Source organism: Cinclus cinclus, chromosome 11 (genome assembly GCF_963662255.1).
Source record: "Cinclus cinclus chromosome 11, bCinCin1.1, whole genome shotgun sequence".
Lineage (NCBI taxonomy): Eukaryota > Metazoa > Chordata > Aves > Passeriformes > Cinclidae > Cinclus > Cinclus cinclus.
The window spans coordinates 19319844-19335912 of record NC_085056.1 but is presented as its reverse complement, the minus strand read 5'-3'; the positions used below and the strand labels follow the sequence as shown (position 1 = coordinate 19335912).

At 50.5% G+C, this 16069-nt stretch overlaps 1 protein-coding gene across 1 annotated transcript in view; it reads right to left on the bottom strand.

Moving 5' to 3' along the window:
- The window catches only part of LOC134048146 (hydrocephalus-inducing protein homolog), a 75009-nt gene that overhangs the window by 39687 nt on the left and 19253 nt on the right, over positions 1 to 16069 (bottom strand). The window contains exons 11-21 of the mRNA XM_062499745.1: positions 15434 to 15552; positions 14032 to 14255; positions 11535 to 11602; positions 8498 to 8592; positions 8360 to 8446; positions 7518 to 7618; positions 6137 to 6272; positions 5525 to 5689; positions 1739 to 1977; positions 373 to 631; positions 59 to 89 (exon numbers count right to left, since the gene is read on the bottom strand). Coding sequence (XP_062355729.1) covers positions 59 to 89; positions 373 to 631; positions 1739 to 1977; positions 5525 to 5689; positions 6137 to 6272; positions 7518 to 7618; positions 8360 to 8446; positions 8498 to 8592; positions 11535 to 11602; positions 14032 to 14255; positions 15434 to 15552 — 1524 coding nt within the window. The remainder of the gene's footprint in view (positions 1 to 58; positions 90 to 372; positions 632 to 1738; positions 1978 to 5524; positions 5690 to 6136; positions 6273 to 7517; positions 7619 to 8359; positions 8447 to 8497; positions 8593 to 11534; positions 11603 to 14031; positions 14256 to 15433; positions 15553 to 16069) is intronic.

The window sequence follows — 16069 nt, the reverse complement described above, 5'->3', positions numbered from 1 at the left end:
CCAGATAAACCGCTTGGCACTTTTTTAATTCACTTTCTTTTTGGACTCCTAGTCTAACTGTAAGTTATTTCTCTGCCCTTCTTTGCTGACTAAGCATGAAACACTGTTTGCCTCAAAAGGGCAACATTTCCTTCCGCCCCTGCTTTGGGATCAGCCCTGGGTTTTGTAGCTGTGGAATCACAAGAAAGCCTTAGCTGGTCTGATGGTGGCCAGCAAGGAAAGCAACTGGTGCTGCCACAGGAACATGTGGCCTTAAACCAGTTTCTTGAAGGCCCCTGCTCATCTCCCCAGGCAAGTGTCAAGGAATGTGGAACAAGCCCAGGGGAGGGCATCTGATGGCTCCCCAGGCTCAGCCCTTGGTGGGGACCTCACCTGCTCGATGGGGGAGAAGCCTCGCAGCACCATGTCCACAGACTCGCCCGGCTGCAGCTCCATCGACAGTGGCTCCAGCCCAAACACGGGGCTGGTGCCTTTGGGGCTCTGGCAATCATCTTCGGCCAGGGGGCTGCTGAGGGCTGGGATGCTCTGGCCCTTCTTCTTAGGGGGGCTGTGACATTCCACACTCCAGAAGAGCCGATGGAAATGGTGGCCCCTGTTTGTTACTTTGAACCGACAAATACAGGGAACGAGCCTAGAATAGAGGCCAGGATGGAAAACAGTATGGGAGTAGCTATTTCCTTGGTCAACAGAGTGCTCCCAGTGAGCAGTCTGAGGTGTTAATAGCTTGGAGACTGTCTGCATTTCCAACTCTTAATGTGGATCAGAAACAGTGTCTGATAAGGTGCCCTTCAGGACCTGGTTTTTCCTCCAAAATGCTTGTTCTGGGCTGCTTCATACTGTGACTGTATATTGTATAATTGTATTGTAGGTCCAAAACCGTTACTGAATCTTTGAGATCCTGCACTTGGGGACCTTTTGTGTGGGGGGGTGTGATTGCAGGCATTTTTAAAAGCCAGCTCAGAGGCACTTTCTGGATGATCCCAGCAAGCTGGTAAAAATGATCTGCCTGCTCCAGGACCGGAAACCAGGGCAGCAGGGACTCTCCTCCAGGTTCATAGCACCTTTGGGTTGCACTGGTAGCCATTTGTAGAAACTTTTGCACTGGTATCCATTTCGCAATTAGAAGCTGTTTTAAAGTGAACTTTGCAAACTCTGCTGGCAGCAAAAAACCAAGTGAGGTCCTGGGCAGAGCAGGGCAGCAGCAGAGCCCACGAACAACACAAGGAAGCGGCAGCAGCGGTGCTGTGGACCCCACACAAACCAGCAAGTTTCCATCTGCCTCTGGAACTGCTCTGAGAGCTCCTGCCCTCCTGCTGGGGGTTCTCACCCTCTTTCTTGTCTCTTTGTTCCCAGGGCCCCTGCTTGCCTGAGAGGCACCATTTTGGAAGGGAAGGCTGTGATGCCATCTTCCCTTGGTCCCTCAGCCACATGGAAGGACTGCCTCATCCGGGCACCATTTCAGAACCTTTTGTTCTGTGAGAGCATTACTTGGTCAAGTCAGGACAATGTATGAGAACTAAAGACAATTCACTGGCCATTTAGCAACTGGTTTCCCTTTCAGTGGCTTTTGAGGGTATCTAACAACATTCAACTGGCCATCCCATGTTTCTAAAGGAGTCTCTGCCTTTGGGGAAGGTGTCAGGGCTTTGTAAACTGAAGAAGATCTTTTCTGAAGAACTACAGCAAAACTGCTCCTTGTTGAGACAGGAGGAGAGGTGGCAATGGAGGGATCTCCTACCTGAACTGGTGTCCCAAGCTGAGCTCTGGGACGAATGGTTTGTCCATGACAATTGTGGTGCCGGTGCCCACAGCCAGCAACATGAAGGTGGTCCAAAGGCTGTTCCCAATGAAAAGCTGAATAGTGTCAGCAAAAATCCCAGTGTCATCCAACGTTGCTGTGATGGTCACAGGAATATCACCCGTAGCGGGGATCACTCCTTCTCTGGGTTCAATGACATAGCAGTGGGGATTGCAGGCCTGTAAGAAAAGCATATTACGCATTTAGGATGGAAATGACACACCCTGGTGTTCTGGGGGATATAAGAAAAGGAAAGAATAAAGAGGGGAGGATAAAAAATCGTAAGGGCTTAATTTCCCTAAATTTAAGCTATAGTATCGGGAAACAGCAGAGCTTATACAACCTGTATTTCCCCCTCCTTTAACAGACTCTCCTAATTATCCCAGTTTTGCCCGACCGACGGGACACTCCTCCACAGGAGACTGTTCCTTCCCCAGTCTTTCTCTGCACTATGTGCCAAGGAAAGCTGCTTTGTCTCTCGTGGCTTCTTACAAAGGCTCGAGGCCAGAGGAAGCCAGGACTGCTCAAATCCCACTCCAGAAACCACAGAGCTGGAGGATACTGCTGAGAGCCTGAAGAATAACTCTGCAAAACCAGTTCAGCAAAACCCCAGCACCAAACTGTTCTTTCCCAAGGGGCCATCAGTGCTTCTCAACATCCCCTGAAGGACTGAAGCCCTCACTTCCCACTTATCATCAGCTGTAGAGAGGCGCCCCAGTGCCCTCTGCTTTGGAAAAGTCACCTCTGAATGGTTACAGCAGGGCAGAAAAGCAGGAAGCAAAAAGGAAACTGGATAACATGCGCCGTGTGGACATGGCCCACTCTTCCCACCACTCTTCTCTTCATCTGCTTTCTCATGGACTTCATGGATTGGGCAAGAGAGTGGGAAGGTGCCCCAGGCAGGGAGGAAAGGCCTTGCAGCAGCACAGCTGCACGGACACAGCTCTGCAGGTCCGGCCCTGGTACGAGCTTGTGAAACCCATCCTTGACACGCCAGGCCCACCCAGCCAAGGTGCATTGCTCCCTGCACAGGCTGAAAGCAGAATTTCATTGTGGAGCTAGAGAAAGCTGTCCTGGAAAAATCCCTCACTTTAAGGTTACATTTATCCCCAAACAGCAGGAAAAGAAGCAAGAGGAAAGTTCACGGTCCTCCTCCTTGGCCCAGGAGGCTGAGCCTGGACTCTCCCACATGGCCTGATGCTTTATCCACAGACTCAAACAAGTCCGTAGTATCAGGTTTTAACCAGCTCCACAAGTTCAACACACCCAACGTGAAGAAGAACAAATCTCAACCCCCTCACAGATCACCCCCTCCATCAGTCATCCCCCCAGTCCCAGCCCCAGCCTACAAGCCCTCCACTGGCTGCACCAGCCCTGCTCCCCCTGCCTGGGGAGTAGCCCCAGCTCCTTCTGCCCAATGCAACCTCCACATATTGAGGAGCTGCCTTTCTCTGCAGCTGGTCCCCAAAGATGCTCTTCAGCGGCACATGTTGCGGTGTGTTTTTTCTTTAATGGTTTGCCCCTGTTCCCCCCTCTATTGCTGGTCTAGTCCAAGTTGTACCCTCCTACCCAGTTGTCAATCTTCCCTAAGACCTCCCCTTTGTTACAGAATGTTCTCTGTCCCTCCTCCTCCTGAATTGTCAATCCCACATTGTACCTGCCCCTTGCTGTGGAATGTTCTTTGCCCTTCCCCCTGCCAAGCTGTCAATCCCTCCTTGTGCCAAGCCCCTGCTTTGGAAATCCCCTTGGGCAATCCCCTAAGCTTTGAAGCCCCATGGGTTTGTTTGAATTGCTCCCTCCCCCTGTGTTTCCTCATTGGTTAAAGCATTGTAAACCCTGCCTTGTGCTCCTCCCCAATCTTCCCCCTATTGCTTGAGGATTTGTACCCTCCCCTAGAACCTCCCCTGTATAAAAGTTCCTGCACACTCAGTGTCTGTGTCTATTGTGCCTGGGCCTTCCTTGGAATAGGCTGCCTTGGGTTCCACAGGGAAGATCCCTGTCTTCTCTTTGCCTCTGTCCTCCATGCTTCCACGTATCTGTGTGCTGTAGAGAGCAAGCCCTGCCCTCCTGCTACCCAGCCCAGCGTTGGTCGGGGAGCAGCCACTCTGGGCATGGGCTCGGGAGCTGGCTGAGCAGCTCTGGCACCGTGTCAGGCACAGAGACCATAGGATGTGGGGGTGCACAACCCCCAGACATGTCTTTGTGTGGACAGCCCAACTGGCTCGACCCACAGGAGCTGTGAAAATTGCCTCCCCGCAAGCAGTCTGAGGACAGACCTTGTAGCCTGCCCTCCTCTAGTAACAGCAGTTTGGCACAAAGCAAATGGATAGATGGAACCCCTAGGGAAATGTAGGGAAACCATTACGGCGATCCATGCGCTCCGGGGAGCAAAGGACCACAGGTTTCTCTTGATCTCAGAGCTCCAAAACTGTGACACACCCAGCTAAAGGCCTTCCATAAAATTAAGGGAGAACTTGTCAACACAACCCAGACTAATTTGTGCTCCAGCATCTCTGCCCCTGATTTCACTGAGGGGTGCCCCAGCTAAAACCTCCAGAGCCAGGTTTCTCTTGCCTCGCTCAGATGGAATATTGGAGTATCTTGCCTCCTCTCACACAGGGCGATCTAGCTTGCATCTAAAAACCAAGTAATGGTTGCTACTGACCAGTCAATTTCCCTGGAAAACAGCCCCACAGATACTTACTATCTCTGCCCTGAAGTCTGTAGGGACAAGACGTTTGTTGAAGAGGGTAAAAGTTTGTGAATTAGGCTGCAGTGCTGGGATCATGCCAAACTCTATCAGCCTTGGACTCGGGTAGATGTCTGCCAGCTGTCCAGTGCTCTGTAATTCTTGTCTCTGTTCCAGGAAGCAAGCAAGAAAGATTTTTTTGAAAAACCAAAACAAACCTCAACAGGGAAACCTAGAAAAGCAGCTCAACACTGCCTAAGTTACTTTCTTTAGGGACAGCTAGCACTGTCCAGTTGAAATGCTGGGCTTTTGGAAAAGAAAACAAAGTTACACATTCACCTCCTAATTCAAAAGGATCAAGGTAAAGACAAACTTTCGAAGTACAAATTATTGGCCCCAAGGGAAAAGCTTTGGAAGAAATGTCAGGTTAAGACCAGGCAGACGGTTGAACAACTAGTTATTGTGGTGGGGAGAGACTCAGCTTAAAAGGTAAGCAGCCTGAGAGTTGAAACAACTGTTTTGTCCAACTTCAGGTTCACTGGCACAGCCTGCACTGCCAGTCCTTCCTGGTGACTGATTTCTGTGCAGTGCCACAGTGGCCCAGGTTCAGATGATTGGTGCCATCCAGGGAATTTGGCATCCTCATTTGCATAGGTTTTAATGGAAGTTGAAATCCTTGCAACAACTCTTCAAATGTCACATTTCCTTTCTTTCAGAGAAAGCTCAAGGTTCCCAGAAGTCTTCTGACATCTTCTTTTGTGCTCAGAGAGATGACAAGACATTTTATAACAGATGTTTCCAAAGTTACTAGCATTTTAAAGGTTAATTAACTAGAATTATCCTCGTTTCCAGCTTAGATGAGCTACTTTCTGTGTCAGACACTGAGATTACCACCTATAAGGCATGAGCTGTTTATGCCACCAATCCCTCCTGTCCTCCAAAGCAGCCTGTGCCTGGTTTCCCCAGAACAATCCCCATACCCTTTGCAGCCTGCCAGGACGAGTTGCACAAAGGCACACATCTCCCCTTGCACTCACCCGTGGGTTTCTCTCATCCCCAAACACGCTGATAAGAACACTGGTGCGATGCTCGCCCAATGTTTGGACTTCGATTGTAACTGGAATCTCTGCAATGCTGTGAGGCTGGACAATCCCACAGGGTTTGGGGCTGGAGTAGAACACAGGAGTGTCCTCCTTGCGTTTCTAGAAGGGACAGAATCAAATGCAATTTAGGAGGGACCTCTGAAGAAATTTCAAACTCCTTAACATCCACCACAACGGCAACTTACACACATTTTTAAAAATCCCCAGGGCAAATATAAAAGGCAGAAACAAGATGCAAGAATTGTAGGCTTAGCATCCTCAGGGGGTCCTGCAAGGAGGCTGCCAACACAGGCATGGGTGTCTGTGTGTGCAGCAGCTTTTCACAGCCCTCTAAGGTGTCCCACAAGAAAAGACCCTGAAGACTAAAACATAAACTGTTTCCTCAGGAGATTACACTGCATCCTAAAGTTTACATTCAGGTAGGATCCTGCTCTCAGCAGATCTTTAATTCTGAATAGAAACCAGCAAGGACTTATCCAAACCCTTTTCCCCTGGAATAATCTCCTCAGTAATATTTGCAAGAAGGAGGCGCATGTGATGCCAAACCTGGGGAATAAGCCCGTAGCAGCCAGGAAGGTCGGTGTTATTCACAACGAGGAACTTCCTCTCGTAGGGCACCTTGAGGCGGCACTCGTCGTACAGCAGGACGTGAGGGTACACTCGCAGCTCAGGAACGAGACATCTGGGCAATGAGATGACCCCAGGGGAATCAGAGATACTGAGAGGATGGGGAACGTTTACCCTCGAAGATTGTGAAATGGAGCATAACACGTTTGTCACTGTCAAATAGACGTTTAACAGCCCGACACTGATAAATTGCCTTCAAAGTCTTCCCACTCAAACATGTCCTGTCAAGGAGGGGCAAATCCTGAGAGGCAGCACCCAGAGACTGCCAAGTGCCCCAAGCAGAGCACAGCTGTCCCACAGCTGCCTCAGCCCCTCCTTTACTCAAGAAGGCTTACAAGGACTCCTGTAACAGTTCCAGTGATCCATGAGCTCTGGGGGAGCCTTCCCAACAAGGAGCAGTGCTCACCAAGGCTCAAGGAACACACGACTCTAGTGTCTCAATAAAAATGACTCCCTTCTCTCCCTTGGCACTGTTGCCCTGCCTGAGAACTCAACAATTTCCCCTAACCTTGGAGGGCATGAGACACCACCTGTCCTGCAGAGTGGGTGATCACCCCTTCCCAGTTCCTACATCTCCCTCAGTCCTTCAGTCCACAGGTCTATGCCTGTTTCCAGTTGCACGTGCTTAAAAAAACTGCAGCCCAGGCATTGACTGGATGGCTCTGCCTGGGAGAGGGAACAGCACCAGGGAACTGCATCTCTCTTGTCATTAAACTGACGCCTGCGGCAGCATAGCAGAATGGAATGCAGCTGCAGCAAGAACAACTTTTGGTTTTAGTCTGAGAACATTAACGCTCAAAATGGGAAGCAGAGGCAAGGAGAAAAACTAGAGCTGGCCTGTCACTTCAAGGGCTGTTTCCCCCTTGTAAGATCCTGCCCTCATCACTCTTGCTGTGAGCCACTTCCCCACGGTCACGTGCCCTCATTAACAGAACCAGGCCCTGACTCTCAGCAAGCTGCTTGGTGTGTCCCAAACCAGTGCAGGTTGGTTACAACCCAGCACGACTCCACCTCTTGCAGGAAGGACGAGAGGAGTCCCCCGGGAAATTTCTTCCACTTCAAGCACCAAAAACCAGGCCAATAAATCGCATCATTCCTGGTCCCTTTAGAAAAAGGCCCAGGACCATGCTGGGCTGTGAGCAGGGGTGCTTTTCAGCACAGGCTGCTTTCCAAGCACTGCTGTTCTCTCATCCGGCTGGGCAGAACATGAGGTCATTAAACAACACGTCTCCTTGGCAGCTCCAGCCAGAAAATCCAGGTCAAGGCAGCGTGCTGGGGGAGGCCAGGGAAGTGCTGGTACCTGGCCATGATGGTCACTGATGCCACTCCATTGCCAATACCCTCCAGGTCCACCAGCATTCTCCGGCAGAAATCCATCACGGTGTTGGAACACAGGGTCACCTGGTGGGAGAGGAGAGGAGAGGAGAGGAGAGGAGAGGAGAGGAGAGGAGAGGAGAGGAGAGGAGAGGAGAGGAGAGGAGAGGAGAGGAGAGGAGAGGAGAGGAGAGGAGAGGAGAGGAGAGGAGAGGAGAGGAGAGGAGAGGAGAGGAGAGGAGAGGAGAGGGAGAGGAGTAAATTCCTCCATACAAAAGCTCGTTACCCACGTGTGATATCCTCCAGTTCTTGTTTCATGCTAAAGGAGAGGGAGGATTTTGCCTTAATTCTTCTGCTGGTCCATGTGTAGAGCACAGTCTCTGAGAGTAACAAAAGACTCCTGGCGATACCAGATTTGTTAAACACACCTTGCTATCAGGGTATAGGTCAAATAAATTAAAACATTAGATGAAAGCTCTACACACCACTGTATTCAAATTAAGGGGCAAATTTTTCATCTCACTACAATGACATAAATGCAGAGGAAATCTGCTGACTTGCACAGAATCAGATTTACAGCAGGAAGTTGAGGGCAAAGTGTGGCCCAGCAGGTGCTGGGCAGTTCATAGCTACAGAGTTTTTTGTTTGTATGTGATCTCGGCGTACGATTTTGGAAACAAAACAGTGCTTCTTCAGGAGCGTCCCGATTAACCCAGCTAACAGAGGCCTCACGCCAGTGCAGATCTCACCCACACGATGCTCAAAGCTGGCAGCAGAGCTAAAGCCCTCCCACACTGCAGTGAAGCTTCAGCTGGATTCTTCCCATACCTTGATATCCTGGTGTCCCTGGGGAGCGATGGTCCCTTGGCTGGGATTCATTGTAAACTCCCTTGGCTCCACATAAAAATGAATTCCCTGCCTCCAGGATGGGTCACTCTGCTTTTGTATTTGATCAAAGCTACTAACAGCAGGCTGAGTGCCATCGTCAGACATGCGGAGCTTGAACCTCAGGGATGCTGGGGAGGGGTTAGTGAGGCAACAGGTCATGGTGTAGGGAAAGCCTAGGAAAAGGACATAAAATTCCATTTAGGCACCAGTTATGTCATGACTCCTGGTGTGCATATCCTGGTAGGATTAAAGTGTGATTGGAGTTCAGCTCTTTATTGTCTGAACTACAGCTCACCGAGAAGCTGCATGAGAAATTAATTGTCATTTAGTTCTCTTTGACGCTGATTCCAGACTGCAGCCTTGAAAATGCCCACTCTTAGCCCTGCTGAGTATTGCAAGCTTCTCTCTGATGGGGAGGAGCTCCCTCACCTGCCCCAAACCAGCACCAGTTATTTCCCACTGATGAGTGTGCACCCACACCAAGCATTTACTCTGAAAATCCAAGCTGTAAAATTCCCTGTTAAGTCTGCCAACACTCTCACAATTTTTAAGATACATAAACAGTGAGTCGTCATTGAGAGAAGCTACATCAAAGAAAGTGAGGATGGAATCAGGAACTAGAATATGATGCAAAGCACCCTAATGCAGTTTCTCTCTGCAGGATCCTTAAGGCATCTCTTGGTTTGGGCCAAACACACTGAGCACGTGACATCTCAGAGCCCACTCAGCTGGAGGCAAACCCGAGCCTTGCTTTGAGATTAGCAATAATGTCCCACCTCATCCCAAAAAACCCAGACATCACACCCGTGCTGCTCCCTGTGATTGCTGCCTGCAAGTGTTTACCCCGCTTTAGCTCTGAGATTTGCTTTCCCTGCTGGAAAGCCAGAGATACAGCCACACATGGTGAAGCGTGGAGACCCAGGGGCCTGCCAGGGAGATACCAATCTCCATGCCCTGGAAGGAAAGACAAGGAGACGTCTAAAGGGCATTTAACCCAGGGTGACAAAAAGGGATTCTCCCCACAATTCTTTGCTCCTCTATGTTAATGTACCCCAGTTATGTCATCCCTAATGTCCTCCCCAGTTCTGCAAAGTTCTCCTTTCCCTCTTTACCCACTGGCCCAAATTTTCCACAGTGTTCCACCCCCATTTCTTTGTTGGTTGTTGCCCTTTGCCGCACCTTTGTACCGCCCCTGTGCTCTCAGCCCCTTGGACCCTCGTGTTCTACTCTGCCCCCTCTTGCCTTGTACTTAAGCCTCGACCCTCCTTTTTTCTGGCTCTTCTGCTCCTGGACCCCTTTGGTGTGTGGCTACAAGAAACCTCCATCAGAACTCCATACAGAGGATCCCTCTCGTCTTTTCTCCGTGGGCTCCTTTCTGCTCCTTGCGGCCGTGTGGACTTAGTGTGTGTTTGTGTGCCTGCCTGACCGCCTTCTACTAAAGGCACTTTTCAGGAAGGTAGCGGCACTTCACCCTCTAGTGCACGCTGCTACGGTGAGGATGTCCTGCAGAGCCCGGACACCAGCCACAACCTGCTCTGCAGTGGACATCTGGCTTGGCTGGCCAGCTCGGTGGGGAGGAGACTTCTCTCCAGGCCTGCTCACCAAGAGTCATTTGAACACAGATGGGGGGGAAAAAACAACTGTGGCACAGCCCAGGGCTTCTCTGCGCACATCAACAGTGATCAGTGCCAGCTCCAGCAGTGACTCCAGCAGGGAGGCAAGAGAGGCCACAAGAAGGACAAACACAGATTTCAAAACCTCCAATGAGACTGAAGTCACCACATGCAGACAGCAATCAACAGTTAAAAAGAAGCAAAACTACAACAGCTGCCTTCAGCTGAAGAGACCTCAGGAATGAAATCGGATTAAGCAGCAAGAATCTGCTATTACAGAACCTGTTGCCTTTCTTGCTTCATTGATTCAAAAAGCAACTTAAAAAGTGCCTCAGGGGTGATGAAGAGTGGGGAAGAAGCAGCTCAGGAAAGGCAATTAGTTTTCTTGAAAAGTTCATGAACTTCATTGTTATGGGTTTAGCCTTTGTAGTGAATTTCCCTCTCGGTCTGGGAAGGGGATAGGGGTTTGGGGGGTTTTGGCTGTGGGGGGGTGGGTTTTTCTGTTCAGGGTTTTTTGGGAGTTATGGCATGATGCCATGGGCAGTTTTGAAGTGGGACCTGAGGTTTTGCAGGGAGCGGACATTTCCTTCCTTCCACTCGGGGATGGGGAAGCTCAGCCGTGTGGTGCTGTGGGAGGTTGAGTGCTTGTCCCCAGCACTTCACTAGGCTGCAGCTCAGCACCATCATCAAACTCGCCTGCCTTCCCTGCTTCTGCCTGCTGCTGTTTGGCACTGCCGAGATCCCCTGCTGCCCGTGAGTTTGCACAGTTCCTTCCTTCTTCCCTTCCTTCTTCCCTTCCCTTCCCTTCCCTTCCTTCTTCCCTTCCCTTCCCTTCCCTTCCCTTCCCTTCCCTTCCCTTCCCTTCCCTTCCCTTCCCTTCCCTTCCCTTCCCTTCCCTTCCCTTCCCACACCTTCCCACACCTTCCCACACCTTCCCACACCTTCCCACACCTTCCCACACCTTCCCTTCCCACACCTTCCCTTCCCACACCTTCCCTGCCAGCTGGGAGGGGATCACTGCCCTGCCAGATCCCACAGCTCCTCCTGCCTGTGATCATAACTATACCAAAGGGGAAAAACAGTACTTGGCAGGTTGGAAACTTCTGTTACTGCCTTGTTGTTTGTGCTGTTCTGCTATATTCTAGTAAAGAACTGTCATTCCTTTTCCCATAGTTTTGCCTGGAAGCCCTGGAATTCCACAGGTACAATAATTTGGAGGGAGGGAGTCATCTTCCCATTCAGCAAGATTCCCTCCTTTCTTGGCAGACATCTGTCTTTTAAACCAGGACAGAGCCATCAGAAAATACTGCCTTTCTATTCCCTGGTACTATTTGATCTCACAATGGCAAAATGCTACCTGAGGCACCAGCAGCCCTGGAGTTCACACCCTGAAGAGGCTGCTGCAGTGGCAGAACATGAGTGACGGATGCCTTCACATTCAAGCGTTCCACTTTGGAATGCACAGATCCCTCATGCTGTGTCTAAGCCCAGGGAACACTCACCAAAGGAAATGTCACCGAAGTCGAGCTCATCGACGTTGAAGTGTACAGTCGGTTCACAGACATGTCCCCTGCAATGAGGAGGAAATGGCTTGGTTAAAGGCAATTGCAAAGTGTCTGGCTGTAGTGGCTTGGGGGCAGAAAACCTAGTCGGGGGCACTGTGGGTTTCAGATCAACACACCACCATGTGCTCAGCACAGTGTCATGTGGACAGGAGGCAGCTAAAGCCCAAGTGGCTAGCAGCCACAGCCACGGATGGGGTTCGGGCACAGGGCAGGCAGGAAAAGCCCCCAAGTTGCTGGTGGTCCCATGAAGGACCCTGAACACACACCCAGACATGGCTCTGTGCCTCAGTTTCCCCATCTGTAAGATGACAGACATAAAGGTGTCCCCACAAACTTCTGTAACCAGCCTTTCCAGCCACAGGTTCCCTGCTTTGCTGCTTCTTAGCTGCAACTGGTCTTCCCATGGAGGAACTTTCTCAGCAGATTTTAACCCACACAATCATTACAGAGTTTTGAGACATGGAGTCAAGGAAGCCTCAAGAATTCTCTGGAAACAGCAGCAACAATTCTACCCAGTCAACAGATGAATCCTAGAGGAAAGCACGGAGGCTCAGGAGTCAGCCACTGGGGCTGTGCCGCTTCAGCTCTGGAGGAGCAGGAGCAGGCAGGGAGAAACACCCCTCCAGGCTGGGGTGAGAAGTGCCTCCCTCCCATAGGCCTTTGCAGGCACATGCTGATGTCTGAAGTTCTCTTGGCTTGTAGAGTTGTTCCACCCCTGTCCAGCGCCTGTTCACCTCATTGCTATTCCTCCTAGAATGTTCTCCCTTCTCCTGATCGCTATTGCTCCTGATATGCCCATATTGCTCCAGCCCTGTTACCCTATTGGTTCCCCTGGTTGGCTGCCCCTCCTCTGCACTGCTTTTCCCTGTCCCTATAGGACCTTGATCCTCAGGACGTGCCTCTTTCGTCCCATAGTTAACCCTTTGCCCTCAACCCAGTTTTGTCTTTGTCCCTGGACTGCCTTCAAGACCCAATAAACCTTCCCTCGGATTTCCATACAAAGACCTGCCCTTCGCCTGTTTTATCAGCAACTTTTTGTTTTTAGCAAGTGTGCTCGGGGCTCCAAAAGCACAGCTCGTTCTCAGAGGAGCCCAGTGAAGTGCATCGCTTCAGGAAAGGATCAGCTTGTCACAAGTGCACCAGCTGGCACAGCCAACAGCTACTGCACTTCATCCGTTCAGGACGTGGATGTCCTGAATCTACCACACCACCTCAGCTGTGCTTGAACTCAGCAGACAGGCCCCAACATCCACTGAAATCAGCACTTGAAGCTGCACGACACTCACGAGTTTATTTCATGGCTGATGCCAATCAATGCCCACTTGGCCTTTGGTTAAAAATCCAGGACCAGTGAACTGTGCCTTCTGTTGTGTTCACGGGACTGCCACTGGCTCTGCTCTACACACCTCAACAGGGCACACCTGCCCTTGCTCAAGGAGAAAGCTGCTTATGCAATAACATCCTGTGACCACTTTGGGGGAGGGACAGAGGAGAATCAATCATTTGATGGTGGATGGTTCCCTCTTAATTTCCAAAATAAAAAAGCAGTACTCCAAAGACAAAGCCAGCATAATTGTTTCTCTACTGTGGGAAGACCTACTCACCACTTTTCTCTTGCAAAGTGATCACTTGCTTGTCCTTTTTTATCCATCTCCCTTATCTCATTGGTATAATGGACTGCAGATTGTTTTTGTTTCTTTGCTGCCTTGATCCAGGGCCTCCCAACAGCAACAGCCCAGCTCCAAAGCTCCAGTGCAGCCAGCATCAGCTTTCCTGCTTACACTACATCATCCTTCCAGCACATGGCTCGGGCTAGCAGGGACAAGCCCTCATGCTGCTGTGGTCCTGAGGACTGAGCTCGGCCTCCCCTGTTATCACCCCTTCTCCCTTCTACTGGACCAGGATTATCTCTTGCAATGGCACCAGCCCACGGGATCAGCCCTTTCCTGGCTGTGGAAAGGAGGTACCAGAGCACTCTCTGCACAGGAGTTGGGAGCACAGATTGTCCCCCACAGCATGGCCATGAGAGGTGAGGTGAGGCTGCTGCTGCCCATTTGGGATGGATTATTCACAGAAGTTTTTAAAATCACTGCTGCTGGTGCAGAATCACCCAGGCTGGCCCATCTCCAAAGCCCTGGGAGCCTTGCTGGGTGTTCAGGTGGGACATCCCAGAGCAGCTACTGCCCAAAGCTGATCCCTCCCACTGCCTGCTATGGCCCAAGGCAGAGGGAGATCCCTGCAGGGAGGTGTCATTCCAGCTCTCAGGTAGCACACAGGGCAGCAGGCACCTCCCCCCTAAGGCAATGCCACAATCAGAGCAGAGATGAGGACCTCAGGCAGCACTTTTCTTCTCTTCTTGACCCCAAAATGAGGTCGGTGGGGGATGTCCCAGAGACAGCTACAGATGTGCCCAGCAAGCTCCCAGAGTCCTTACTTGATTGTCAGGATTGCAGGCGTAGGAGATCCAGCCACACTGAACTGGAATTCTTCCTCAAACCTCCCCAGTACGGTGGCATTGAAGGAGATCTGGATGGTCTGGATCCCACCTGGTGCAATGATGCCCTCCTCAGGTGCAAACTTGAAGCAGTAGCCCACGTTTGCAGTTGTACAGATATAGGTGAAGGGAGCATCAATAGGTGCTTGGTTAATCAGTTTCACCTGCAGCAGCAAGAAAGCAAAACGGAAATGCACGTGCAGTCTTCCCTTTGTGTGAATTGTTGTCTAATGACACAATTAACACCCAGAAAAGGCAGAAGATGCTTTGTGATGCTGAATGGCAGAAATCAAAAAAATACAACAGGACAAGTTCTGCCTTTGGGTTTTCATGCAAAGCAGTGGTAACTCCACATAACCAGAGTCACTCTGGGGCTATCCCATGGACACAGAGCAGTCCACCTCTGGTCAGCATCAGCAAGCTCATTCAGACCTGGCCCTGAGAGCAGCATGGGGTGATTGCAGCTGCACAGTGAATCACCACAGAGCTGCTGCTGCTGCCCCAGTTAACAGAGCTCCAGCAGTACCATCTACTCATTCACCTTGTCCCATATCATGAAAACAATACATTGAAAATGAGGCATCAGCATCAAAATGTATAGACAGCACCATCTTTTGGTAAGAAAACTCAGCATGTCTTTCTCTTCCACAGCCAGCTCTTGAAAGTGTCTAGCATGATGTAGTGCCTCATTTTTTACCTCTTTTAGTTGTTCTCCGCTTTCTTTTGCAAACTTGACACTACTGTGGCGGGGAGGGGGAAGGCAAATAGGTAGAAAAATCCTTTGCTTTATTCCTAGGAACACTCTTCTCTTTCTAGAGTCAGAGATGCACCAAGGCTGAAGTGTGGTGCGGGACTGGTCAGCAAGGGAAGAACTGCCAAGCCCTTTGAAAGGGCCAGCACTGAGCCAGAGGGCTGGATGGCTTTCCTGTGACTTCCAGGAATAAGCAGGAGACACCTGACTGAAAATCGTTTGCAATGGACCGAAGCTCAAACGTAGCCAGTTTGTTCCAGCTGCTTCTGAACAGCTCAGTACAAAGGTGCCTTGTGTCTGGAGCTGCCACAAAAGCCTCTGAACATGCAGCTTTTTGAACCCAGTGCTGGTTTCATATGCCAGGGGGCTGTTTTGCAGGAAGCCTCCCAGCTGATCCCCAAGGAAGGCCACACAAAAGCAGGGATTGGGGTTTCATGAACAACAGACACACCTTCCTGACCTCCCAGATTTGACCAGTACATCAAATATTCCCTGCTCACAACTAGCCAGGTTGGCAGGAATTCCACAGATCCACCAGGCTTGCTGCTGCCTCAGGAGCCATCAGGATCCATCCCTAGGCCTGCTGCTCACCTCATAGACGTAGGGGGTGTTGACAAAAATGTTCCCAAGGTTCAGTGTATGAGAGCTGAGTTCAACGAAGGGTCCTTGGCCTTCCCCTATGAGGTGCAGGGGCAGCCTGCTCTCTCGGCCTGGGGAGAGATGTCCATTTCAGTACAATAATTCTCTCTGTTATACTGCGTTTTCCAGGCTGCCTCAATGCTAGTCCCTGACTCTGAGCTGGATGCAACCAGCTCCTGTTGCTACAGGAGAAGATCTGGACTCTTCTCTTCCCTTGGGAGATATTCCTTGGGGCTGACTTCCAATTTCTAAGCCATTCCTTGGGCTGCTTTCCAATTTTAGCCACCCATCTGCCGAGTTTAAAACATCCCTGATGTCTTGTAGTGACAGGCCAAGAAGTAATGGGGAAAATTGAAAGAAAGGAAGTATAGGTTAGATATTAGGAAGAAATTTTGTACTGTGAGGGTGGGGAGACACTGGAGCAGGTTCCCCAGGAGAGTTGTGGAGGTTCCAGCCCCAAAGTGTTCAAAGCCAGGCTGGATGGGGCTTGGAGCTACCTGGTCTTGCCACTAAGGTCCATTCCATCCTTAATATCATTAACATACTATGATTCTATGGCTTCCTTCCCATGCGCTTAGAGGAGCTTTG